Genomic DNA, 26,050 nt, shown 5'->3' with positions numbered 1-26,050 from the left:
CCTCCCCGCCGGCTCTCAAATAGCCTCAACCCTCCCCATCCGGCGGTTCGTCCGGAATCCAGTCTGGAAGTGTAAATTCCGGGGGATCGTGGCCCGGATCAGAGACCGTCGGAAGCTCCCCGAGCGCAGGGGGGTCCAAAACCCCGCCAGTGGTGTGGTGAGCGGACGACAAAGGCCACCCAGAGGCAACGGCGAACGGTCGTTCTCCGGTGGCAGGAGGGCAGCGCCACGAAGGCGATCCTAGAGCACGCGCGGCGGAGGGCGCCCCAACAGGACCGAGCGATGAAGGGCCCCCGAAAGAAGTGAAGGTCCAGAGGAGCGAGCGACGGGGGTAGCGGATCGCCCAAGATGCCCGAGTGTGGTCGCCACAGCTTTGCCCTTCCCCTTTCCCACGAGAACAGGACCCGGCCCGGCTACCCTACCCGCGGTCGCTGCTCCACCCGCTCCACCCGCGTTAGCCGCGCGAGCCGCGCTTCCTATCCCCTCCCCCCTGGCGACACTCGTGGACGTGGACGTGCTGGGACCCGCCGCGGTGGCATCCTCCTGGAGGCGGGCGGCGATGACCTCCCAGCGCTGCTGGTCGTGGCCCACGAGGTCCCAGATGATGGACAGGCCCGCCTCGCGCTCGCTCAGCAGGCTGTTGAGGGCCGCCTTGAGCTCGCTTTTGGTGCGGGCATCCCTCGCCTCGTATTGACAGGCCGCTTTTCGCAACGCGCACTTGTCGCAGGGCTGCTGTCCATCGCACTGCGGGGAGGACGCGTTAGCTACATGTGCTCGTCACCGCTGACGGGATCTGGGCAGGTAGGTGGGTGGAGGAGTGGACAGGTCGTTGGCAAGGTTTAGACTTTAGCCTGGGTCTCGGCGAGATAGCAAATCTCCTACCCTTTTGGCGGCACGAACAAAAGGAGGGTGCCGTACATCGACGGAAACTGGTAGTTATGCGTCGGGTTCATGGCACCAGCCGCGGGTTCGTGCTCGAGCGCTGGAACGCACCTTGATTTTCCTTGATTTGCATGCATTGCATGCGTTCGGAGTCAAGTTTTGTCGGGGCATGGTGATTGATCCAAAGAGAGCGATGCAGGTTTGTGAAATTGTGATAAAAACTGACGATGGAGGAAGAGAGTCAGGCTTATAAGGAAACGAAGATGGAAGAGAGCAGGAGCGTGAAGCACGGCGAATATCTGCCCATTGGACAGAACACCTTACGATGTGCCCCATATATCCCTGTCCCTACGAGATATTCTGGCCCTCAAGACACCTGGTTCGCCTCCCATCAGTTGCTCGGCAACAGAATGCCCCGATGACGTCTCCTGAATCTTCTGCCCGGCTTCACTCGTGACGTCTCTCCCATCAGTTGCCTGACAACAGAAACCCAAGTGCCCGTTCCCTTGTCAGTCCAGGACTCCAGGTTTCTTAGCTTAGCCCCCTTTGGCCCGCAACCGTGCAGACCTGCGAGTGCCGCCAGAGGAGCTTTGCGCTATGGTAGCCTTCACAACCTTGTTACCAGTCTTCCGTGGCCCACCGTGGCCTCGCTTCAGACTCCCATTCGTGGCTTCTTCCTGCGCGGGCAGTGGGCCAGCGTCCATGACCTGGCGGGCTTGGGCGAATTTACGGAGGTCCATGTAGTGCTCGCGTGTCATCTGTGCCTTGTTTCTTCTCCTCGCCAATGATGCTTTCTTAAGGTAGAACCATTCGGGCCTTTTTCCGAAATCATCCATGTCCAGACTTTCCTCGATCTGGATCGACCTCATGCTGCTAGAACCATCGTGGCTCTTGCCGCCGGTGGCTCCCGATTCCATATCAGCTGGCCCGTCTCCATGGTTTTCAGCACGAAGTGTGTTGGGAGACGGCCCCTCGGGCTCTAGAAACTTCTCGTGCCGGGCATGCCATGCTTCCAAGTGTCGCATGACAAATGGGCGATGGACCTGGAGGGCATAGTCGTGTATCTGGTCCACTATGCATATCAGATCGAATGCGCGGCTGAAGTCTTTGACGTCCCCTTCCCAGATGGTTTCTACGTGCTGTTTTGTATACATGTAAGCGAATGCTACTCCGTGGTGCGCAGTGCATGGCGATTCTGGGTCTATCAAACTTACACATCTATCCAGGAAGTTCCAAGCCAGATAAACTTCCCAGAACGAACCGCAAGACGTCAATGCAAAGAACTGGTACTTGGAGCTGTCTTCTGTCTGATATTCGGTTACGTTGTCGGGATTCCGGACCAGGTCGTCTAGCATGGCGAGATACGTCCTGCATGCATGACGAATCTGCTCTTTGGCGGCTTCGTAGCCCATCGCTCGTTTCTTGGCCTCGTAGGCCGCAAAAGGAAATACGATATCGGCATTCCCCCATGAGCCGTCCACAACGAGGCCGCACTCGCGAGTGTGCATCATGGCAACCAGGCGGTCCTGAGACAACCTCGTGTCCGGCTCGGTCGTGTGGTCCACGTCGCAGTCAGGGCCAGTACAAACATGATCGCGGCTGAAGTTGAAGTCGAATGTGTCGTATGCTGTCAAGCCCAGTGTCGCATCCGGAATTCGTGTTTTTACACAGCGTTGCCCATCGTCGTCCGTCGCTACATATTCGTACGGCCTCTTATCCCTAAGTTGGGGCATGTGTTAGCATGGGTGTCCAGGGCCAGTAAGTAGAGATACCAGACAACCTGACTACCGAGAGTGACTGACATTCTGAGCGCTTGATCATCCATAACCAAACCGAAAACATCGTGCCAGGCGCAGACTTCCCAGCCAAACTCGGAAGACTTGTAAAGTTGGTTGACTATCGCTCGCTTGGATAGTTTGGCTGCCCTCTTGTCAAGCTCCGTCTTCTTCTCTGTGCTCAGAGGTTCCCTGTATTGTGGAATGTCAAGATTGGGGCAGAATCGGCCCCATTTGGGGGCTAACGGCTCAATGCCGAGGAAGAGAGGCCGTGTCCCGACGGATAAATGCTCGAACGGTTCTGGCACCAGCGGCATGGCCCGTTTTCGCGGAGCAATACTTGAGGGCGGGTATGGTGGTCAGCACTGTACAGATTGGTTTTCTCTTGAACTCAGATAACTTACTTCATTTCTACGGTGTGGTAACAAATCAACAAGGTTCCGATGAGGTGGTGGCTTCGGCACTTGTCGCTTGTCTCAACGTTGAAGCTTAAAGTCAGAGTAAAAGGGGCCCGCAACGCAACATACGTGATGGCTCTTATGGTTGTGGGAACATCAGGCAACAGCAGGCTCCAGTTCAGCTCCTGCCGTGCTCAGCTCTATGGGCGCTTGCCAAAACCACGAGTCCACGACCAACAACGAATCGTCGAAGCTGCCATTGGCCAAGGCACTCATTCACACGCATAAAGGAGAGCCTCGCCAAATCCATCCTGGCGGTTACATGTATACCCCCGCACTTACACACCATGAAGACACAACCAACCGCGTTAAACCCGACAGCCTCGATGTTGCCTTGCTTCACTCAAGCCCTCAGAGCCTCTGAGTTCCCTCTCCTTATTTCTCCACCCCCTGCTTCTGTTTCAGCTTCCGGCCGGTGAAGCGGACGATGGCGTCTTGGCACTACAGCGACCTACCTGAGGTACCTTGTGTACCTACCGATTCAGGGCTCTGTTGGCAAGGAAGAGTGCAGTGGCTCAGCTGATGTGGTCGAGATGCTGGAGGATGTCACGATTATGGTCGCATGCAGCCGGCTGGCGGGGTACGCTGGTAGTACCCCGAGCCAATCATTAAGTAAGAAGGACGGCCAATGGGACGTCCGACCCATTGCTCAAGAAGGACCCTGCCAAGGGAATGAGCAAGTGCTCATTCTGCTCATTAAGGGAGTCGTGAGCACCCTGAGCACCCTCAAGTGGATAGTATATAGTCACTCGTTCTGGGGAGCTCTGGGAGTTCTCCAGTTAGCAATCACAACTACAGTTCGCTACAAGCTCGGAAGCCGACTGTTGAGACAAGCCTTTGTTGTGCACCTTTTGGCTGCACCGAACCTAAGCACCCTTGAGAGATTACCTTCAACCGAAGCTGAACCCTAACAGGACAGGGTCCTGAAGTAGGTTCGTCACAGAGGACTGGAAGTTTCTCCTTCGCAAACTCAGGCGGGCAGCGATTGCCAATAACTTACATGACTCCATCCACCCACCACCTTCGACATAATTACAGACCAGATTTTGCCCTAACTAGTGGCAAGAATAAGTATTCTCTGGGTCCATTTCCGGGCTTACAAATTATCCTTGGGTGCCCTTCGATTTCGTAGATTATGCTGTTCCCTGTGATATGTTCCTGCCGACATCTGGTAGGGCATGTGGCCATTGTTTGTCCTCGGGCCCGGCCACGTTTCCTAGAGGCGGTTGAGGCGTCGTATAATGATTAACCGTGTAAGAAACGAGACAAGTATGAAGTGAAAGAGATGTATTGGCCAGCTGGTTTGCGTTGGAGGGATGCGGTTGTGAGATAAACTCAACTAGAAGCCAACCAACCTCGCAAGTGACGGAGCGGCATCTAGTGGGATAAGTCCCTTTCGGTTTTACCTCCATAGTAGACATATACCCTGTCGATGCTGCAGTTGTCGATACTGAGTATAATGGTCATCATACAGACAAATCTTGAACCTTGACTACCTACCTACACAATATCCATCCACGGCGGTACTCGCCGATATTAGGTATAGGATCTCACCATAGCAGAGTCCATAATGGTTTAGGAAACGGTACAATAAAGAACCACTCGAAATGCAACGTCCAAATAGGTACACATAGAGTTCAGCTTATAAAGGAAAACGGCAAGCGCTTCCTCATCACCGGTCCAGCACCACAGGAGCACCGCAAAATCACTGAAAACGTCCGATCGACTTTATAGGAAAAGCAACCAGGTTCCCAAGTCAGCAACCCCAAGACACCGAGTACCCACTAGCGTCAGAGAGCAAAGTACGGCAAAGCTACGTCCCGGTCCGCCACCATATAACCGCTGGGGGAAGACACTTCGAGAGTTTCCGGACCGCGACGGGGGTATAACCCTAATGTTGCGATAGTTAATATTGAGTCGACAGGACTCTCAGCGAGAGGGCCGAGGGTAACGGCACGTTCCGGAAGAAGAGGCAGCGACGGGGAGCTGTGTGCTGAAAGCGGTGAATTGCGGAAAATCAAGGCTGACAGCGCAACGGGTTGAGGCTAAATGAGAAGACAAAGGTTGTGGATTACATGGTTCGGGGGACACAGTCGTTCTCGAACCCGAGAGGCGCCCTCGCTTCTCCGGCAGAAGGCTAACGAGCACACGTATACTAAGCCCTACATAGCCGTACGCCCCATATATCATGGCCTCCGCACAGCCCCCTCTCGACCCGCCGCCGCCGCCGTCGCCCCCGCGCCCGAACCCGCGGCGGTTATGGAGGGCCGCAGCGAGGCGGTGGAGTTCGACGAGAAGGCGTCTTGCTCCTCAACCTTCCTTAACGCCTCATGCGACACCCATCCTCGTACAGCTCCGTATAAAGCCCCCGAGAGCTCTAGAGGCGTTCGGGTCTGTTGCTTCGCTTGGGTTGACTGTAACTCGGCGAGTTGGTTGAGGAGCGCGAGGCGAATCGCTTTCCAGGCTTCGAAGAGGTCAAATGTCGATCGCTTTAAGTACGACTTGAGGAGCCCGTGAATCCCCTTTACTCACGAGGTAGCTGTATTGCCAAAATGAGTCGACTGGTCGACCCACGCACGTACGAGCTTCTCCTTGAACGGAACAAGCCACGTAGCCTTGATGTACCCGACTTCCTCCGGGTGCTCGAGAACGTACTTTTGCTGGAACTCGGCGAGGCGTATAGTATACTCTTTCTCGGTAGGCGAGTTGATGATCGAGTGCCAAGAATTCTAGAACTCCTTCCACTTTTCAGCCTCCGAGAACGCTGGCTGGCATCGGGCGAGGACCGCCTTATTTGCGTGCCAAAGGCAGAGGAGCGTTGCAGCAGAGGGGAAAATAGTCGACGCCGCATTGATAAGTGCAAGACACCGATCTGTTAGAATAGCAGATGGGAGGGCAGCCCCACACTGCTCATATAATAGCGATTTCAATCGCTCCAGCGCCCACGTATAGTCTTCTTCTGTCTCGCAGCTAAGGAATGCAAACGCGATGCAAAAGGAGGGCCCAGTCGCATCAACGCCGATCATATCGAGAAGCGGCATGCCGTACTTGTTCGTCTTGTACGTGCAGTCAAGGAGGAGGAGGTCGGCGTACGCTCGAAGATAGCTATTAAGAGAGTCGGGATGCGCGAAGAGGACGGCTGTAACCCGGCCATGCGCGGCCCGTGTCTCCGAGGTGACCGAGATACCATTGCTGCGCTTAACCTCTCAACAGCGTCTTGAGGTTCTCCGAATAATGTCGGATATGGATGACGTAACTATCGTAGTGGAATTATGACATGCTAGACTTATCCATTCTCTACAGAAGCTATCTGCTAGCCCCTTAGCAAGAACGTGGTTAAAGAAGTCTATGAATGCTGATGTCAACCTTGAAAGGTTCTGTACGTCATCTCCTTTACTACGTTGTTTACCCGTTCTTGCGTATTCCCCTGGTATTGTTATAGTATATCCCGTACGGTCGTCCTTCTGTGGATAATCATTCCAATGGCTATTGTATCGGTGACCATTATTCCGGTTCTTCGAGTGTCCGTTGAAGGGGTATGTTGTTTAAACCCGATCTACACGCTATTTTGACTGAAGGGACGATCTCGCGATTGTAGTGGCTCGCGCCACCCGGATACTCGGCTATGCCTGTTTAAATGGTGAGGGCGTGTCGATATCTGTCAGGTCGTTCAGGGGCTGTTGAGTGGGATTATAGGATGAAAGAGGAACTTCCCTCGGTCCTCTTGTCTGGAAGATGTTATTTGGATGGTCCAAAGGTCCGCTTACAGCATCTCTCAGGCGACTACCTACCTAGATAATATCTGAGGTAACTAGGTAGGTAGCCTTCGTATCCTGTTCGTCCCAAAGTTTGCTATTCGCCCCAGATTTTGCACAGTTATCATCGGACAGCATTGGTCCCAGTACCAGCTGACTTGGTCCGGTCTCGTTTTCTTTAAACTACTTCTTCTCGTCTCACCAATCTAGGGTCAGTGGCGAGCAATAGGAACAATGGGTCCTACAAGCTCCTACATATCCCGCTCTTTCTTTCCTGTTGGTGAAGCACGAGATTTTGGTCCTCTTTCACTTTGACGTTTCCTCCTCATTGGCGGCAGGTGGCTGATGAATTTACAACAAGTTTGAAGAGAGGAAGGGTTTGCGTGGGGGGTTGAGATATTTAGGTGCCCATGTGACCCAACTTCGAGGCGCTTCCACAGGCCTCTGGGCACAGTCTCATGATTCTCCAACACTGGGCACGGCAAATAAAAACATCGATTTCGCAGTTGCCGAGCCTAAACCCGAAACCACCCACAACAATCCAGAAACGAAAAAAACCATCACGGCAAGTAAAGCAGCTAGATAAGCACCTTCCCACGGGCGACCAAGCAAAGTTGACCTTATTCGCAGCCGGCACCATGTGCATCCAATACTATCGCGAGTACACCTGCGGCTGCAGGAGGAAGGAGGAGTTTGTGCAATGCGACAAGCGGCTCGGCAGCAACGTTCGATGCGACCCGGTCGCACAGGTGTCCAAGCCCGGTGCAGTCCATATGTGCATCCGGCACATGGTGGAGGAGGGCAAGGATGAGATGCACGGGTGATAATTGAGGGTGGAGAGGATGAACGTGCATGCCCTCGATGGGGATGGGATGGGGAAGGAAGGGTGTTAGGAAACTGAATGGGAGGCAGCCAGGGCTCGGGACTTTGGGGGTTCACAGGAGGGGCCCCGCCAATTTTCGGGATCAAGGCTCCTCCTCCGTGCCGCTCTTCAGCGCACTCAAGGGTACATTCCCTCCTTACTCCACTAATTTTCAGTGGCTCAGTTAACGAGATAACAATGACGAGAGAACTCGCGCGACCGATGCCGTTCCGTTGTCCGATGCCGTTCCGATGATTCAATCCGATGTCGTTCCGATGTCGTTCCAGCTTTCTACGGCATTATCTCTCCCCCCCGACGGCAAGACCATTGTTCGGCCCTCTTCGAAAGAGTCCCACTTGCTTTCAAGTTTTATCCCATCACGCCCTGGGAGCCTGGGTATCGCGAGCTGCAGGGTTGCAAGGGGGGCTGGGTAGTCACAGGCCTGCTGGGGTGGTGGACCACCTCTGGGTCTTCATTCACACAGAGCGCCATGTCCATTCCCCATTCTAGCAACGGGATGCCTTCCTCCGAGCACCAACCCCCAAACTCCTGGTCCGGGACAGAAACACCGTTGGAATCCAGCGGCTGAAGGTAATCCGCAAGATTTCAGTCGTCGGTCGGTATTTGCTTGACATCGCCATGGCTTCGTTTAGTTTGCAACAATTGGCGGTGGGTTCCTCAGTGCACACTCTCTCCATGTTCCATACCTCTCCCTCCCCTATCACCATCTCCTCGCTCACCACCTCGCCCTAAACCCATCATCACCACCCCCCCAAAAAAAACAGAAACCACCTTTCCAACCTCCCGCAACTCCCCAAAATGAAACTCCTCCCAACCCTCGCGGCAACCCTCCTAAGCAGCACTCTCACCCACGCCGCGACCCTCACCCAAATCACCAGCCCCTTCGGCCCCAACCCGCGCAACACCAGCTTCCACCTCTACGCGCCCTCCACCCTGTCCCCCTCCCCCGCCATCCTCGTCAACCCGCACTGGTGCCACGGCACCGCGCAAGCGGCCTTCGCCGGCTCGCAGTGGGCCGCCCTCGCCGACCGCCACGGCTTCCTCGTCATCTACCCGGGCAGCAGCCCCGCCGCGGGGGACCAGTGCTGGGACGTGTCGAGCGCCGAGACGCTGACGCACGATGGGGGGGGCGACAGTCTGGGCATTGTGAGCATGGTGCGCTGGACGCTGGAGCGGTACGGGGCGGATCCCGCGAGGGTGTTTGTCACGGGGGTGTCGTCGGGGGGGATGATGACGCAGGTTTTGGTGGGCGCGTATCCGGATGTGTTCGCGGCGGGGGCGGCGTTCGCGGGCGTGCCGTTTGGGTGCTTTGCACCGGGGGATAATCAGGGGGAGTTTGGGTATTGGAATGGGGAGTGTGCGACGGGTGAGGTTACTCATACGCCGGCGGAGTGGGGTGATTTGGTGAGGGCGGCGTATCCGGGGTATGATGGGTGGCGGCCGAAGGTGCAGATCTTTCATGGGACGAAGGATGAGGTGGTGAGCTATGTGAATCATGGCGAGGGGGTGAAGTTGTGGACGAATGTGCTGGGGCTGAGTGATGCGCCGGTGAGTGTGGTGCCGGACACGCCGTTGGCGGGGTGGACGAAGAGCGTGTATGGGGAGAACGGCTGGTTCGAGGCGTACAGCGCCGAGGGTGTGCCGCATGATATCAAAGTCCAGGAGAACACGGTCATGGCCTTCTTTGAGCTAAATTGCACCACGGGATGCTTCTCCTGGGGTCAGGAAGGGGCTCCTTCAGGTGGGCAGCCGAGTCTATCTTCGGCTCCAGCGACGCCAATCTCGACGTTCACCACAGCCACGACGACTGGCGTAACTCCCAGCTCCACGGCGGTTGTGGCGACGACAACGACGGCAGCAGCCTGCGAAACCAAGACGGTTCGCGGTGGCGTGCCTTTATGGTCACAATGGTAGGTCAGCTGTGTTTTGCGCTCGAACCCCCTGACTGATGGCGAATGCAGCGGCGGTATGGGCTATGTCGGCGCATCAGCTTGCGCTAACGGGGAGTGCTCGTCATACAATCCGTACTACTATCAGGTAAGGGCACTGATAGCTGAGCTATATATGCGGGGTTCCAGCTAATATGTCCTCCAGTGCGTGCCTACACCAGCCTGTTGATCTTGGATTCTTGACTTCGGCGGAAGGGCCAAACTCCAAGCCATGACAGTACAGAGCAGAAAACAAATACAAATGAAAAGAATTGATTATTACGACTACATTCTAGGTATTTATTTACATATTGTGCAAGCTTTTCCCAACCGTTGCAAGTTGTTCCAAGTTCCCAACCGCGCTTTTCCTGCCTTTTTCATTACCAACTCCCGCTTATCCCTTGGACAAGATTTCATTCCCAACCCCGGCCAACAGCCTATGACGCCATTATACAAACAGTGAACGAGCTCCTCTCACGACAACACCTCAACCAACCTCACGAGAAGCCTGAGGAGAAGCCAGAACAAGACATCAAGCAAACCCATCTTCCCCTATCCAATCACCACACCCTCGGATACCCATAGGGAGAGGGGCGATATGGATAGCCATATGCGGGATACACATACGGCAAGGGGCCTGCAGCTCCAGGATAGACGCCGGGATAGACACCGGGATAGACACCGGGATACCGTGCCTTGGCCTGTCCTCCCGCCACACCCGGGTTCTGTCCACCCTCCTGTCCACCTTGTCCACCCGCATCACCCACATCTCCATCCCCCACACCCCCATCCCCACCACCATCACCATCACCATCCCCGCCATCACCGCCATCACCACCCTCACCACCCCCCACAGCACGCTTCACCACCCCACCAAACGACATACCAGGCATAGCCGGCATAGCCGGCCTGGCAGGCATGGCAGGAATAGCGGGCATAGCGGGCATGGCTGGCATAGCAGGCATAGGCGGCCGGCCCATGCCCATGCCCCTCAGCTGGCGGGGGGAGAGTTTGTGGTGGGCAATGGGGTTGGTGTTGGGGTTGGCGTTGGGGTTGGGGGTGGTGGCTGGGTTGATGTCGTCGGTGGTGTCAGAGTTGATTTCTGGCTTGACTATGGCAGTGGGCAGGCCCATTGCAAAGGGGAGGAGGAGAGTCATCGGGAGGATGATGGCCTTCATTGTGTTGGTTCTGTTTTGGCGCGTTGGTTGGTAGTTGTTTTGGTTCCGGTTGTAATTGTGGTTTGTGGGAAATGTCACGGTAGAGGCGAGGGGACGGGTTGGTTCAACTGGGGGAGCAGGTTGACTTAAGGCCCAACCACCCCCTTCTCTATTCGGGCATTGCGACTGCTCGGAGCCGGGAACTTAGATCCGTATACCTGGTTACCGGGTTGAGATGGTTCCAGACATTGGGATTCGCGTCATTGACATGGAGTTCGAGGGGCGCTTTGGCTGGCCTGACCCTATCGTTGAGGTGAATATTGCCTCCCGATCTTGACCGCTCCCATGACGAAGGCATCCTTTCGTTGAGGTGATCAGATCTTGTGCGGTGATCGGTGGCGAGAACAGACATATCATGTAGCGCAGTGGTTGAACTGTCGTGTGAGGAGCGGGTCGTCCGATATTCTGCACAAGCATCCCTCCGGACGAGGTGGCCCGGCGAAGCTTCCAAAAACTTAGACCACGAGTATTCAACAGACAGAAACATCAAAATTCACAACAGTAGGCTCCATCCCATATATTGAGAACGCCCCTTTTTGGCAACCCGAGATTGCGGAACCCAATCACGAAGCCTTCAACCACGTCCTTACACAACAAAAACGAATCATTGAATCTCATAATGGTTCTGATCTGTGGTTTTATAGACGATTCAGCGCGTGGCCGGTGTGCAGTCCGAGTCCACGGAGCGCGGAGCGTTTTCCAAAACGGGCATTGAACCCGTGACGATGACGTTTGGACACACATACAGGTGTCCTTGAGATTCAGTTTGAACGCCGAGACAATATCGGATTCCGAGACCCTATCCCTCTCCAATGCCCCCATGGGGCCCGCTAGGGACACGGGTCCCGTGTGTAATTACATGAAATACCGCTGATGCTATTACAAAACAATACAAACAAACGCTGCCGCCTCCCCCACCACATGTATCACTAGCAACCAATAACGTACCAATCTCAATAATCACAACACATCCGAATACCGTAAAGGGCATGCCTTTGAGGTCCTCGTATGACCAATTCCATTGCACTTAGTGCATCGACTTGGAGCCCGGCGCGGTTGGGCTGCTTGAGCCTCCACTACCTCAAAGTGGCTCGGCTCCCGCTTGGTACTCGACTTTGGGAGTGAGCTTCGCGCTTGAATTGGCTCAGTACGCTGGCGAGGCTCAAGAAGTAACTGTGGGGCCCCATTGCGTCTTAGATGCCAGTGCGAATGGAAGTCGTTGAGCAGAAGAGGCTCGCCTTGACGAGTGCGTAGTACATGGCAGCATGGGAGCCCCTAGACTCGAGAAAAGGTGCCTGTACAAATCGGAGATGGAAGGCGGTTCTTCGTCAGAAGCAGCTTCCGTTGCTCCTCGACCTTCCTCAACGCCTCATGAGATACCTAGCCTCGGACAGCGCCGTATAAAGCTCCTGAAAGCTCGAGAGGAGTTCGAGTCTGTTGTGATGCTTGACGTGCTTGTAGCTCTGATAGTTGGTTGAGAACAGCAAGCCGAATTGCTTTCCAAGCTTCGAAGAGGTCGAGTGTCGACCTTCTCAAATAAGACTTGAGGAGGGCATGGATACCTTCCACTCGTGAGGTAGCCGTGTTGCCAAAATGACTTGACTGGTCGACCCACGCGCGGACAAGCTTCTCCTTGAAAGGGTTAAGCCATGTAGCGTTGATATACCCCACTTCATCGAGGTGCTCAGGGGTATATCTCTGCTGAAACTCGACTAGTCGCTTGGCATACTCATCTTCCGTCGGTGAGCCAATGATCGAGTGCCAGAACTCGTTGAATTCCTTCCACTCCTCAGCCTCTGGGAACTTGGGTTGACATCGAGCTAAGACTGCCTTGTTTGCATGCCAAAGGCAGAGGAGTATAGCGGCAGAAGGAAATAGATTTGAAGCCGCATTCATCGCCGCAAGACAGCGATCTGTTAAAATAACAGATGGGGGTGTAATGCCACATTGTTCGTACAGTGATCTCAACTGCTCAAGCGCCCATGCATAGTCTTCCTCTGCCTCGCCGCTTAGGAATGCAAATGCCACACAGAATGACCGCTGTGTCGCATCGACGCCAATCATATCAAGAAGAGGCATGCCGTGCTTGTTTGTCTTGTACGTGCAGTCGAGGAGGAGGAGTTCTGGGTAGGCTCGAAGGTAGGCCAAAGAGTCGGGATGTGCGAAAAGAACGGCTGTAACCCGTCCATCCGGTGCAAATTGTATCCGGCTCCAGAAGCCTTCCTTTTCAAGCTGGTCTGCTAGCGCGTGAATCGGACTCTGGCCCTTGCAAGCGTCTCGACGTACGTCAGAAACCCGGTTGTAGATGTCTTTCCGAGTTGCGAGAGAACCTCTTTGCTGAACAAGAGACTGAATATCTTTCGAGGCAACTCTATTGTCCGAAAGGGACGCAATCTGACTTTTCTCGAGAGAGGACAGCTGCCGATGAACTGGGTGGGCGGACGGATGTTGGCTCGGCTCGTGGTTGTGCACAGAGAAGCGTTGATCAGGGCGATGTCTTAGAGTCCAGGTGCCGTTATGAGACTCCTTTGCAAGCACAGAAAAGGGACAATTGGTCCCTCGAGTAGCTGTCTTCCTTTTGCGCTCTCCTGGTGGAGGTGGTCGGCAGGCTCGATCGCATGCAAACGTGACCGTTGCTTTCCCACTCTTTTCTCTAGCTGACCTTTTGATCGTAAAGGCGTAGCCTCGAGTAATAGCCCATTCGTTAATTGACGTATACAGGGCCTCTCGGGAGTTGTATTCGCGTTCGGGGGGGAGGCAGTTGTCCGGAAAGGAATTGGCCATCGAGCTGGTAAGTCGTATTATTGTGGTTGCTGGGTGATGCAGGTGGCAAGCAGGAGGCAACGCTCGCGTACAAATCTTTGTAATAACATCGGGGTTTTCATGTAATTACACACGGGACCCGTGTCCCTAGCGGGCCCCTGCCCCCATCCATGACTTTGTAATCGTTGAAGCTTGACTGATCTCGATGCATTGCTAGTCCTTGACTCAGAGTCTTGTTGCCACGGGCATCCCCTTGACTCGGAGTGTTATTGCCACGCATCATGCTGTTGGGCTAGAAATCCTAACTGCCAGGGGTACCTAGACTGGGCATTCACAAGCAATACATTGAAGCCATGGCAAAGTAATCCGACAAAGATGGTGTGGTATTATCGCAAACTGCCCAGCTTCCTAATGCTGGGTCAGGGTAAATGTGAATTCGACAAAAGCCGCCCAGGTCAATGATTGAACGAACAGAAGACCGCCGGTCCGCCAAAGCGGATGCCCACCCGCAAGTTGAGATGTGCCAGGGGTTGACCCTCCCAACTGGTTGTGGTCGCCCTTCCCCCCGACCGGACATGCTGCCTAATCGATCCCACCTAGCGAAGGTGTTTCCGTCTGGTTGTCTAAAACAAATGAAGAACCGGGGATTGCGATTTCAAAAATTCAGATAGCCGACCCATTTTGCTTCCTTTCCCGGTCCTTCCAAGCGAGGGTGAGCGACTCAGAGCCCCGTCGTGTCCCTTGATGCTATCCCGTCCATGCCATTGCCGTTGCCGTTGCCATTGCCCATACACATGCAGATGCAGCTTCCTTCCGTCCTCGAACAATTACTGCGGCACCAAGACAACCACCTGATAGGCCTCGCCGGCCTTGAAGTTTGTGATCCTCTGCTGGGGCTGGACCTTGTCGCCAATCTTGACCACAACTTCCTGGACAGCCGCCCGGCGGATATCCAGTTGGAACGTGGCACCGCGGAATTCGCGCACCACCTTGATCGCGTTCCAGCCGCTCGGCAATTGTGGCCGGACAATCAACCCCTGGGCATCACCGACAAGCCCGCACAGGCCCTCGCTCACAACCCGGTACACCCACGAAATCGTGCCCGTGTTGAACAGCTGACTTGAGCGGCCCGCCGTCCGGGGGAACTCCTTCCATCCACCACGGTAGTAATTTGGGAGGAAGATGGGCAGCTGGCCACGCTGGCGGTAGTCGGACTCGCTGGGACCGGGCAAAAGCTGGCGGAGATGGCCGAAGGCGCGGTCTTGCTGGCCGCCCAACTGGTACAGGCTGTGGATGTAGAAGACGCCAGCGTGGTTGTACACGGCGCCGTTCTCGGCCGACCCGATGGCCTTTTGCGTTACGCGGCCAACGTCCTCGCGCATCTTGGTAAATGGCGGTGCGAACATGACCGGCCCATACGGGGTGTTGAGCTGCGAATCGATCTCTGGGAGAATCCGGGCGATTTGCTCCTCACTGGCGGCGCCGCCGAGAATGGCGAACGACTGAGGGTTGAGCCACATCCGCCCCTCGGTGTCCTTCTTGATGCCGAATGTTACGTTGTCATCCGTGATGCCACGCGCGAACCAGTCGCCGTCCCACAGGTGCTTGTTAGCAGCAGCGTTGCAGTCATCGGCGCCAGCACGGAAGTGCTTGGCCAGATCTGTCGCGCCTTCATGGTCGCACACACGAGCCCAGAGATTCAAAGCGTACGCTGTCGCCACTGTGAGCCAACCAGACACACCCTTGCCCTTGTAACCGACCATGTTCATCGGATCGCACCAATCGCCCTGGGCAATGTAGCTTAGCCCGCGCTCGTCGCGGAGGTCGAGGAGGAAGTTCATCGCGCGGCTGAAGCGCTCGAAAACTGTGAAGTTGTCGCCATTCTCAGTGCGGACGCGCTCCTTTAGCAGTCCATAATCGCCCGTTTCCGAAAGGTAGACTTCGAGTGTGAGGGGCAGCCAGACGCAGTGGTCAGTGTGGGGAATCTGGTTGATATACTTCAGCTCGGCGCCCTTAGCGAGGAGGATTCCGTCGGGCATCGCGCCATTGGCTTCTTGTTGAGAGAGAGCCGTGATAAAGGCCTTGCGGGCCACATCGGGCTTGATGTAGTTCATGCCCATGTTGTCCTGCAGGTAATTGCGCGTTTGCGGATCCGTTGTCAAACGGTTGACGTCACCGTGGTAGTAGACCTGGCGAGGCAGCCAGTTGTTGACAAAGTTATCGAGTTCCTTGTCGGGCGTCTCGATGCGCAGACACCCGCGGCCGCGGGCCATGTAGGCGGCGTACTCGTCTGCCGTCCGGACGAATGCCTGCTTGCTTAGGTAGCGCGAGCGCATTGTGCTGACTTCGGCCTCGTCGTAGGCGGGTCCGAACATGAAGCGGTACTCGCGTTCCTCGTTGGCCTTAAGCGCGAGGCGGTACTGCACGGCGGCTGTGGGGGTCTCGTAGCGTGCATCGCTACCGCTGAGTTTCGGCTCCTGCAGGCCCGACGGGTTGTGGAGCCCACCCTCACCCTCAAACGCCTGTTGGCTGGCGTCCCACGAATCCGGGGGGATCTCGCACAAAAAGTATGTCTTGTCCTTGATGTACTTGTTCTTGAAGTACTCGGTCGCTTTTTGGTACGGGGTCACGCAGCTGGCGATCACGCCGACCAGATCGTCGTTCCACTCGGCTGATTGGTTCATCCACGACATGTAGCCAATGGGGAAGTAGGGTGTCACGCTGATCCTGCGTGGGCGGCCGGAAATGTTGGTCACCTTGATGGTCCACAACTCGGCCACATCGTGTGTTGGCAAGCCCATAACCATCTCAACGCGGATACCCATATGTTCGACCGCCCACGCGACATCGCTCTTGCCAACGGAGAAGACGAAACGATCCGGTGTGGCGCGAACGGGCTCGTGCGGTGCCGAGAAGAGCTGGCCGGTCTCGAGGTCCTTGATGTACACGAAACGGCCGGGATGGTGGGCATAGTAGTTCGGCTCGGGTTGCATGAACGTCTTGGCTTCGATATTGGGGGCGTACGCGTACTTTGCTGGTTCCGGCTGCATGAATTGGGCGGTAGCATACCCGCGGCAGGTGATCTGGATCATCATCTTCTGGTTCCACAGGAAACCGCCGGCCTTGGGGAGGGCCGTCGGGCTGGTGAGCTCGTAGCGGTTCCCATTGTTGGAGGGCCGCAGGATCGTGGATTCTTTTCTCATCTTGACGGTGGTGTGAGGAGGGAGAAAAAGAGAGGAGGTCGAGTTTTGAGGGTTGAAGAAGGGAGTGAGTGTGTCTGTGCCAGCGTGGTGGTGGTGGTGGTGGTGGTGGTGGTACCCCCGATTCGACTGCTTTTTCCTATTTTTTTATTTTATGATTTTTTGTTTCCATCAACAAGAAAGAAAATGGAAAAAGGGAACAAGTTGGGGGTTGCGTGGCCGAGGCCGGGCGACGGGTCAGCCGTTATTTTGTCTGTCGAATTCTCTCCAGCGGAACTCGGAAGCCGGACGGGGGCCAACGTCATGGGCAACAGGGCAACAGGGCAACACGGGTTGGCGGCGGCCCAGGAGGCAAGGTTGTAACCCACGCCCTCTCAGCTGACCAAGCGGTCCCCAACAATTCCATCTGCAGGGGCGCTCAACCGGGAGAATTGGTCTTAAAACAGCTCACCGCTCCTTCCCTTGGCAATTGGCGAGCTCTCAGACACGGGATCCAGCAGGCCTTGGCTCCGGGATTGCTCTTTGGCTGTCCCGTCAACCAAGCGGAACAGGGAAGGCTTGACAAGCATCTTGCGCGTCCCCTTTCGACCTGTCGCTTTTGCCCTTTGTCCCTCGCGAACTCTGTGAACTCGACTGCCATTGCGCTGCCGATGGACGCGTCGGTGTCCCCGGTTTTCGCCCATATTACCCGACATCCCGCTTACGGTTTACCGATGGGGGCGTTCTGGGGATGGATGTGCGGATGCACTTTGCAGATTCCCCGACCTCCACGGCAGTGGGGACCGGGGGACTTGGCCGGTGGATCTTCGAAAAGAGGCTCCCCCCACCCCCTGCCCACACTTTAGCGGGACCCTGCCCGTGCCTGCCCACGCGGGGGCACCAAACAAAAAGGGGGTGGAATTGTTCTTTCCTTCGTGGAACGTGTGCCGAAGTTCGGAGGACCAGTGGCAGCTGACACGCAAAAAGCCTCGCTCTGGAACCGCTCTTTCCTCGGGCGAATATGCAACGCACCAATGTTATCCAGGCAACAGCCAGTCAGATGATGTTGGGAAAAATGCAGCCGCCCCAAGTCGTGCAGATTCGTGGGTGCTCTTCCCGCCGCTCCGTCTTGTCAACGGAGCCGCTAGGCTAAGAGAAGAAAGTGCAGGGAACCTTGACCAGAGGTTCCACGACCTTCGAACTGATCGGCGGCGAGATTTGCTCAATTGGTTGCCCGCACCGTTGCCCCGCTGTCGTTAATTAGTCGAATGGGTAAATTGAAGTCGGGCAGAATATTCCGGGCGCGGCGGAGACAGACACATGACATCACTTGGAACCTGCAGGATTTCGAGTTGGTCCCAGCAAGCGAGGAGCGAGACCGGCAGCATCGGCACGGGCCTGTTGCGCTCCGAGGCAACGGCGAGTCCGCCCGCCGCAGCCGGCGCCCACGGACGACGACGAGGGCCGTGACAGCTACACAGTTCGCCCAAACGCGCCCCCAAAGAAGGCTTCGTCACCCAGGCGACACCCAGGAACTCGGTAAGCCTTAAATGGAGGGTCGGGGTCCTTCAGGGGCGGTTCCGACAGTTTGGAGCACCGCGGCTCGCTAATCTTCCCCGCAAAGGTCCTTTCTTGGCATCTGGAGGTTGCAATGGTCCCTTGCAGCTCCCGATACGGCCGGCGGTGTCGGGAAGGACCTGGGGCGAGATAACCGTGGCCGTCAATAAAGAGTCTGCCATGCCCGGCGATCATGGCGTCCTCTTGCGGCCGAGTCAAGGTTGCTGGCTGTCTCACAACACCAACCGGGACATCATTGGCCCAACACGCGTGATACCCGAACCCTGACCAAAGCAATTCTTGGCGATGCCCTGAATCCGACATCTCGGCCACCCACCCATCTAAGGAGACAGGATGCGATGTGCAAAGCCCCGTCTCGTCTGTTCCGCGTCACTATCCGGCTCGACCGATTTTGGCTTCCAAGGAACACGAAGACCGGCCCCGAATTTCCAATTTGAGACGCTTCCCCCTGTCAACTCGGGTGGCGGGGCATTTGACTTGTCATTACGAAATGGATCTCTACTGTTCTTATGTCACTTCAACACAATATTGCATTCCGGAGTCACACACCGGCACCATCACGGAAACCCGTTTTTGCTCACACCCTTGAAGCTCCCACACAAGACGTCAAACCGCTCGTTCTTAAGCAGTTAGATGTGACCAGGCTTGGTCGAACATGGTGAACGAAATACCAATACCTCTCTACCGTTCCACCAACTGCTCCCTTGATATCCATGACCACCTTAACTAAGGTAATGCCGATCAACAACCCTTTCGGGAATGAAACTGGTTGGACTAGGCCATATGGTTTCCTTTCTTTTTGTCATAGCCCTGGGTTCCTGTCTAAGGACAAAGAACTCCTCGTAATTTCCATGGAAGTTCACAATCAGGGGCAACCCCCATGCTACCTAGATAAAACATATTACGTAGTGGAGAGGTTGTGCCTCTTAGAATGGGAGCGCAAGCCACCGCACTCCCATGGCCCAGCTCTGAAGTGTCACTGACACCCAATGTTAAGTTGTCTCGCTTGTCCGTTCACCCATTATACTAACCAGATCACCAATTTTGGCTTATAATATAGCTAGTGCTGCGGTTTCCTCCTCTTGACCTCCACATCTATCTTTCCCTTCTCTCTTGCCACCCACATGGCCCATATAACAACTCACATTATCAACATTATCAAAGACCGTGTTCGGGCTCACACGCACAAGTATTCAATGCGATTATCAAAACGTTTTCCTATGTACAACATTTCCAAATAGGTCTGTATGAACAATGGGAACATTAAAATGACCGTATTCTTTACCGGGTGCAACCGACTTACCGAGGTGGGCAGGCTTATATATATCTTTATACTATGCGATTCCTACCTTTGACCGCTGGACGAAGCTCATATAACTGGCGTAGTGTCACGAATATGCCAACAGGAGGGACCTCGGGTCGCGGGACGCCCTGAGGCAATCAATCAAAAAGACCAATCAGGGAGCCAAGAGGGTGAATCGAGGTGATCCAGTGAGCTCAGTCGCCAAGCCGAAACTGAGCAACATTGAGCACCAGGTAAAGATCACCAATCAGGATAACAATAGCTCGAACAGTGATCAGTGAGCTCAGTTTCCAAGGGCAGACTGAGCACACTGAGCACCCTGGAATTAGCTAGGTATATAGTCACTCGTTCTGGAGAGCTCTGGGAGTTCTCCAGTTAGCAATCACAACTACAGTTCGCTACAAGCTCGAAAGCCTACTGTTGAGACAAGTCTTTGTTGTGCACCCTTTGATTGCACCGAACCTAAGCACCCTTGCAAGATTACCTTCGACCGAAGCTGAACCCTAACAGAACGGGATCCTGGAGTAGGTTCGTCACACGTAGCCTAGGGCCTTTTGCAGGCCTCCCCGCGCCTTCTTGTTTTTAGGTTACAGAAATCGTTATCGCGCTTCCAGCTCATCGCGTTGCTTGACAGTTACGTCCCGCGCACGCGCTGTGTCATTGCCGTCACCATGACGGAGGAAAATATGATGGGGGCAAAGAAGGAATCTGAGAGTCGAAATGACCAAATCCAGGGAGTCCGGGGACAGGCCGCCGTAGTTGACCCACAACTAAACAGCTTGTTGTTCCAGCGGCTGCCGCAGGAAATGCGGCACTATATCTACCGGACACTGCTCTCCTGCACAAGGCTTATGCTTGAAAATGAGCAGGGGCAGAAGTTGCGCCCTACCTTGACTTCCCTCGCTCTGCTGCGTGTTTTTCGTCGAGCCAAACTCGAGATTGGCAAGTCGTGATTAAACCACGTCCTATTCTGCTACAAAAGTTACGAAGAAATGCTCCACAGCCTCTCCGAACTTCCCGCTGACACCCTCTCACAGATCCGTCACATCAGAGTTCTTAACAGGGACGTCCAGATTGCTCTGCGCACAAGCGTATCTCGTTATCCCCTTGTCTCCGTCCTCAAACTTCTTCCAGGTCTGCGGCTGGACCAGCTCACAGTTCTCGACGAATACCCAGACGAGGCAAGCTACAAAATGTTGGATTCACCACATGGAACCTTCTTGCGGATACCAGTGTTGGAAGTTGTGGCACTTGAAACACGGAATCTCGGCTGCCGATGCGCTGGTGCAAAAGGGGTTCCAGGGGCTGAACAAGAAGCAATAAAAGGAGGTCAGGGCGATGCCCGCCACTGAGGATGAAGACAGAACAATCAATCAATTCTTTCTCCCTATTTTTGTTTCCATCTGATTGTCGATTCCAACACAAAACGCTCCACCGCCTGATTGTAGAAAGCAATGGGTGGAAAACTTTGCGCTATATGTGCCAGGGATCTGAAATGCTGGGCTTCTCGTCGTGGTTTTGTAGAAACAACTGGGTATTCCCCTCTGAGTACTGGCGGAAGCCCCAGCCAACGCACTGGCAAATGCTCATAGAAACCCGCGATGGGGTGGCCTCAAACCCTTCGGTGACAATCTACCGTAGCAAGGAGGAACTGGAACCTGACCGCTTAGGCACGGTCCTTGGCCCAAGGAAGCGAGTCAAGTTTGTCCAAAAATCGTGGGAAGGCTCAAACTGCGAACCGGGTGTCTTCCCTCAGGACCCGGAACTGATGACTGGACTGGAGCAGTGGAAAGAAATGCTGGTCATCGTGAAGAGGAGATCTGGTGTGGACTACGAGCAGAAGGACTCGCCATTTGCAGAGTGTAACCTGGATTTCCGGCAGGACTACCCAGGAATGACATGGCCTCAGATATATGCCCAGTGTCTCTTTGCGGACCTTCGGGATGATGATGCTGTCGGGGACTTTGTAGACGACTATAACGACGTCGATGAGTTATCACACGTTCCGGCGTTTCCTGGAACTCCAGAAAATGAACAACTAAACGACGAGGCGGCCTAGCTCAAAGACATTAATACTAGGCACACCTGCGCCCCGGGTTCCGGGCTCTGTGTCCTAGTACCCTCCGTATCTCCGAGCTTGTATGTTCGGTATGCTACCTCTGCAGTAAAACCGGCAGCTACACGAAAAACGTAGACACTGCCCGCCCTTGCATAGTTGACAGGTTACGACCAGGTTAGTATTCAATTGGGTTGGTGAGCCAACGAGTAGCAAATCCCAGCCAAGTCCACTGTAGGAGACTCGGAACTTTCCATCACACGGAGAAATGTAGCAACGTGGCCTGGGTTTCCCGATGTTGCAGGAAATGTAGAAAGAACAAGGACATTTACTGTGTATAGTGTAAAGAAGCAGAATGAATGTGAAAACAGCAAGGGAACAGCTTGAGCGCTGGCAACTCAAGAGAGCGGGGAGACAGCAGCTTGCCTGGGCACTCGGGCTTGAAGATCGGATTACTCGCCCATTGGACGCCACAGATGCATCCCTCGGTATCAGGTAAGTTGGGCGAGAAACTAGTTGACCGGCGAGTACGAAATTTGTCACAAGTCGGCAGGAGGCACAGCGACTTCACCATCAAATCGTTGATCAACACCATCCGCCCTTCGCCTGGGGGCTGCAGAATTTTATTCAGCACCCTTCCTAGTTTCCATGACTCGCTCGCCGCAGGGAGCAGCCACCTGCGCATTTCTTCGGCGTTCTCACTTTGAAGGTGGTCAGCTCTCCGAGACCCCCCTCGTCGAATCGTCCTGGTGGCGTCGGTATTCGAGAGCCTGATCCCAAGTTTGCTTGCCGAAATTACCGAGCACGGCCGTTTGACTTGCACAAACGTCTGCGCTATGCTAGTTAGCGTCTTGGATTTCTGATCGCTTCATCAGGGTTTCCATAGTGGTGGTCTGCAATGGTTTCATGGTCGGCGCCGCATTGACACAATTTCCGGGCTGGCGTCACGGGTGGCTGGCAACATGGTGATGAAGGTGAGAGAGAACTGGGGTTGCCATGTGGTGGGTGGGTGCCCACACAGCCGCCCCCGCTCGTTCCCCACTTGAGATGGCCCCATGCAGCACGGGATCCCACCGTCCTTGGCACTACCAACCAGGCCCTGACTTCGAACCGAGCTGCAGGTGCGGTCTGTGCAACATCTGTGCTCGTTCAATGGTCTGGTCTCACTGGTGAACCGAATTCCGAGCAAAGTGGGGGAATTGGGAATTGCGAGTCCATTTCCAAATCTAGACCGACGTCTTTGTGTCAACTTGAATTGCTCCACGCATGTTCACCGCCCTTACTGACGAGAATGAGGAGTCTAGGCCAGAGTTGCAAGCGACGATCAATGATCATCAACGAAATTCATCAACAGATTTCCAACGAACCAAGCAAGCATGAGCCGATCATGGCGCGGATGGGGAGGCGTTCAACGTTTGAACGCGACTGGAGTGGCCCCCAATGAGCCGCTGCATGCCGGGATGGAGGAAAACGAAACAAATCGCCAAGCGAAGACCAAGGCTCGGTCATTTTGCATATACTATGTACACTAGTAACTACCTAGCTACACTAGCTGCCTCTCGCTTCCCAGCCCTGGGCAGGCCACGAGGGACGACGCCGTGATCTTCAACGTCGAGACCCCCTCAACCGGGGAACCCTTGTCGATAAACGGCCATCCAGCGAAAACCGAGCCAAACAGTCAACAACATCCGGGCCTTGTTCACACTGTAGGCAGCTCTTAGTTTGACAGTCTGACCGCTTTGTTCGTGACAGCTCGAGCCCAAAGGGGTTATTGCGCCCCCAATCTCACCTCCAAGGCTCCTACTTCATACACACATTCAAGCCACATTCTGCCAATCCCGCTGTTTCCACTCATGCCACAAATTCACTTCGCTGCAGAAGAGGCGGCGTCCGCACGGGCTGGCGCCAGACGACACCTGGTTCTAAAAGGCTCGGCGCCGTGTGGCGTTCCCTCAGCTCGCTCCTCCGTTGGCCAGGTCGTCGGGGCACCACACCTCCATTGAGAACCCTCCATGGGTGCCTGGGAATTTCTACCAAGCCACATTCGGTTTGTGTAGGACAATACCTGGTTCGTAGCGCAATCGAAGTGCCATCGGCACCGTTGAAGTGGCCAATGACATCTAGACGCCACGGCAAAGGGGTTCCTGGTTCCTGGTCTGGTCTCGGTACACCATCACCACGCGCATGTGCCCCTGTCTGGCCATGCGGCACCTGCATGGCAGCAGCTTGGGGCCTTGGATGACAAGCTTCAGTCCCATGGGAGCCAAAAAAGGGGCATTGAGCCTTGTGGTTCAGCTTTCGTTTTGCATCTTTATTCTCGCGCGGTCTTCTGTTCTTTGCCGTGCGCCCACAGGTTATTGCTCACTCACCCTCCACGCGGCTGACAGAGGTCAGCGGAGGCGTACGTTGACTGGTAGCGAGGCGGCTCCTAGAAAGTGCCGGCTCAGGCCCTACATATGCCAGATCCAGCCCGACATTGCTCCCACCCGTGTGGGTGTGCTTAGGTTCCATCAAAGGTCCCGACAACCCGGACGCTGGAAGCTATGCGCGGCCTATCGCCAGAAGATGCCGCAAGCATTATCGCCATCGAGAGGGCGTGTTCGGCCCTCTCGCTGGTAGGCTGCCTCTTTGTCCTGGTGACTTTCTCCCTTTCCGATGCCTTCCGCCAGCGTGCCATCAACCGGATGGTGTTCTACGCGACCTTCGGTAACATGTTAACCAACGTGGCGACCCTGATGACGACGAGTTTCACACACAATGTCGATTCCTTTGGCTGTCAACTGCAGGGGTTTCTAATCCAAGTGTAAGACATCCTTGCCCACAGAAACGCCACCGCCCTCGCTTACCTTTACCACAGCTTCATGCAGGGCGACGCTTACTGGGCCCTGGCCATGGCCATCAACGTTTACCTCACTTTCTACCACAAATATGACGCGAGAATGCTGAGAAAAATGGAGATTCCGTATCTCTTTTGCTGTTATGGGATCCCCTTCATCCCGGGGTTCACCTTCATCTTCGTCTCAAACCAACACGCGGGCAGACCATATGGCGACGCCGTGTTGTGGTGCTGGCTCAAGTCAGAATGGGAAGTCTACCGCATTGCCACATTCTACGGCCCTATTTGGTATGTGCATGTACATTTAACAGTAGATGCATCGGACAGGGGCTAATTAGCACAGGGTGGCCATCATCGCCGCCATGATCATCTACATCCGCGCAGGCCGCGAGATCTACCGCAAACGCCGCAAGATGCTGAACTTTAGCTCAACCGGAACCGGCACCGCCATCGGCAACGACACCTTTTCCCCCGAGTTCTCCTCGGTCTTCAACTACAAGACCACCGAGGTGACTCAAACCACCGAGATCATTCAAGCACCCGTCGCCACCGCAGACCCAAGCTCCGGCCACCCCAACCAAAAACCATCCTACTCGGTCACCATCTCAGCCGACGCCCACGCCGCCAACCAGCTGCACATGCGCCCCTCCCTCGAAGACGCCATCCACCACGACGACGCCGCCACCGGCACCGCCACCCTGACCAACGCCCCCACCCAAAACGACAGCAGCAGCAGCCAACGCAGCCGCGTCCTCTCCACCACGCAAATCTCCATCGCGCCCACCATCACCGCCTCCGCCACCCTCACCACCACCTGTCACCCCCACAACACCACCACCACCGCTACGGGAGCAGGCACCGACTTCCGCGCCCACCGCCGACGCAACTACTACGAATCCCACAACGCCACCTGGTCCTACACCAAGTGCGCCATCCTCTTCTTCTCGGTCCTGCTCATCACCTGGATCCCCTCCTCGGGCAACCGGGTCTACAGCATGCTGCGCGCGGGCGACGTCTCCAAGCCGCTGTTCTTTGCGAGCGCGTTCGTGCTGCCGCTGCAGGGGTTTTGGAATGCGATTATTTATGTGGTCACGTCGTGGGCGGCGTGTTGTAGTCTGTGGGGGGAGTGTGTGGCGGGAGTGAGGGGGGTGTGGTGGGGTGGTGGTGGTGATGGGTTTGGGGGTGGGTTGTTGTGGTGGTGGAGGAGGGGAAGTGTGGTGGAGATTACGGATGTGAGGAGGAGGGGGAGTGGGTTGAGGCAGGGTGGGAATGGTGGTGGGAATGGTGGTGGTGGTGGTGGTGGGGTGGTGGGTTTGTGGGTGGGTAGGAAGGACATGAGGAGGGAGAGTGAGAGTACCAGCATGGAAGACTTGACTGCTGAGGGGAGGGTCGAAAGGGGGTCGTCGGCTGTGTGAGATGTTGCGTGGCATGGGTGGA

General features: G+C 55.4%; 11 protein-coding genes across 11 annotated transcripts; 5 read left to right on the top strand and 6 right to left on the bottom strand.

Annotated features, from left to right (window-relative positions):
- Window positions 1–240: 240 nt before the first annotated feature.
- CHGG_10126 (uncharacterized protein) lies at window positions 241–1,053 on the bottom strand (the record flags this gene model as incomplete). The annotated part of the gene is made up of 2 exons (XM_001228052.1): window positions 241–744; window positions 994–1,053. The coding sequence occupies 2 exons, from the start codon at window positions 1,051–1,053 to the stop codon at window positions 241–243; spliced, it is 564 nt and encodes a 187-aa protein (XP_001228053.1).
- Window positions 1,054–1,418: 365 nt separating this feature from the next.
- CHGG_10125 (uncharacterized protein) lies at window positions 1,419–3,066 on the bottom strand (the record flags this gene model as incomplete). Its single annotated transcript, XM_001228051.1, has 4 exons — window positions 1,419–2,021; window positions 2,097–2,601; window positions 2,655–2,996; window positions 3,062–3,066. The coding sequence occupies 4 exons, from the start codon at window positions 3,064–3,066 to the stop codon at window positions 1,419–1,421; spliced, it is 1,455 nt and encodes a 484-aa protein (XP_001228052.1).
- A 582-nt stretch (window positions 3,067–3,648) lies between these two features.
- CHGG_10124 (uncharacterized protein) lies at window positions 3,649–4,026 on the top strand (the record flags this gene model as incomplete). The annotated part of the gene is made up of 1 exon (XM_001228050.1): window positions 3,649–4,026. One exon carries the CDS (start codon window positions 3,649–3,651, stop codon window positions 4,024–4,026), a length of 378 nt encoding a protein of 125 aa, XP_001228051.1.
- Window positions 4,027–5,667: 1,641 nt separating this feature from the next.
- Window positions 5,668–6,336, top strand: CHGG_10123 (uncharacterized protein; the record flags this gene model as incomplete). Its single annotated transcript, XM_001228049.1, has 2 exons — window positions 5,668–5,766; window positions 6,055–6,336. 2 exons carry the CDS (start codon window positions 5,668–5,670, stop codon window positions 6,334–6,336), a joined length of 381 nt encoding a protein of 126 aa, XP_001228050.1.
- A 2,215-nt stretch (window positions 6,337–8,551) lies between these two features.
- Window positions 8,552–9,917, top strand: CHGG_10122 (uncharacterized protein; the record flags this gene model as incomplete). Its single annotated transcript, XM_001228048.1, has 3 exons — window positions 8,552–9,663; window positions 9,715–9,790; window positions 9,864–9,917. 3 exons carry the CDS (start codon window positions 8,552–8,554, stop codon window positions 9,915–9,917), a joined length of 1,242 nt encoding a protein of 413 aa, XP_001228049.1.
- Window positions 9,918–10,241: 324 nt separating this feature from the next.
- Window positions 10,242–10,859, bottom strand: CHGG_10121 (uncharacterized protein; the record flags this gene model as incomplete). The annotated part of the gene is made up of 1 exon (XM_001228047.1): window positions 10,242–10,859. The coding sequence occupies one exon, from the start codon at window positions 10,857–10,859 to the stop codon at window positions 10,242–10,244; it is 618 nt and encodes a 205-aa protein (XP_001228048.1).
- Window positions 10,860–12,278: 1,419 nt separating this feature from the next.
- Window positions 12,279–13,944, bottom strand: CHGG_10120 (uncharacterized protein; the record flags this gene model as incomplete). The annotated part of the gene is made up of 2 exons (XM_001228046.1): window positions 12,279–13,269; window positions 13,796–13,944. The coding sequence occupies 2 exons, from the start codon at window positions 13,942–13,944 to the stop codon at window positions 12,279–12,281; spliced, it is 1,140 nt and encodes a 379-aa protein (XP_001228047.1).
- Window positions 13,945–14,488: 544 nt separating this feature from the next.
- Window positions 14,489–16,864, bottom strand: CHGG_10119 (uncharacterized protein; the record flags this gene model as incomplete). Its single annotated transcript, XM_001228045.1, has 1 exon — window positions 14,489–16,864. The coding sequence occupies one exon, from the start codon at window positions 16,862–16,864 to the stop codon at window positions 14,489–14,491; it is 2,376 nt and encodes a 791-aa protein (XP_001228046.1).
- A 3,528-nt stretch (window positions 16,865–20,392) lies between these two features.
- On the top strand, window positions 20,393–21,780 carry CHGG_10118 (uncharacterized protein; the record flags this gene model as incomplete). The annotated part of the gene is made up of 3 exons (XM_001228044.1): window positions 20,393–20,670; window positions 20,725–21,050; window positions 21,170–21,780. 3 exons carry the CDS (start codon window positions 20,393–20,395, stop codon window positions 21,778–21,780), a joined length of 1,215 nt encoding a protein of 404 aa, XP_001228045.1.
- A 1,848-nt stretch (window positions 21,781–23,628) lies between these two features.
- On the bottom strand, window positions 23,629–23,994 carry CHGG_10117 (uncharacterized protein; the record flags this gene model as incomplete). Its single annotated transcript, XM_001228043.1, has 1 exon — window positions 23,629–23,994. The coding sequence occupies one exon, from the start codon at window positions 23,992–23,994 to the stop codon at window positions 23,629–23,631; it is 366 nt and encodes a 121-aa protein (XP_001228044.1).
- A 326-nt stretch (window positions 23,995–24,320) lies between these two features.
- On the top strand, window positions 24,321–26,028 carry CHGG_10116 (uncharacterized protein; the record flags this gene model as incomplete). The annotated part of the gene is made up of 3 exons (XM_001228042.1): window positions 24,321–24,580; window positions 24,635–24,901; window positions 24,957–26,028. 3 exons carry the CDS (start codon window positions 24,321–24,323, stop codon window positions 26,026–26,028), a joined length of 1,599 nt encoding a protein of 532 aa, XP_001228043.1.
- Window positions 26,029–26,050: the final 22 nt, after the last annotated feature.

This window comes from Chaetomium globosum, genomic scaffold (genome assembly GCF_000143365.1).
Source record: "Chaetomium globosum CBS 148.51 scaffold_7 genomic scaffold, whole genome shotgun sequence".
NCBI lineage: Eukaryota > Fungi > Ascomycota > Sordariomycetes > Sordariales > Chaetomiaceae > Chaetomium > Chaetomium globosum.
The sequence above is the reverse complement of the archived record's forward strand: the minus strand, read 5'-3'. Positions and strand labels throughout refer to the sequence as shown.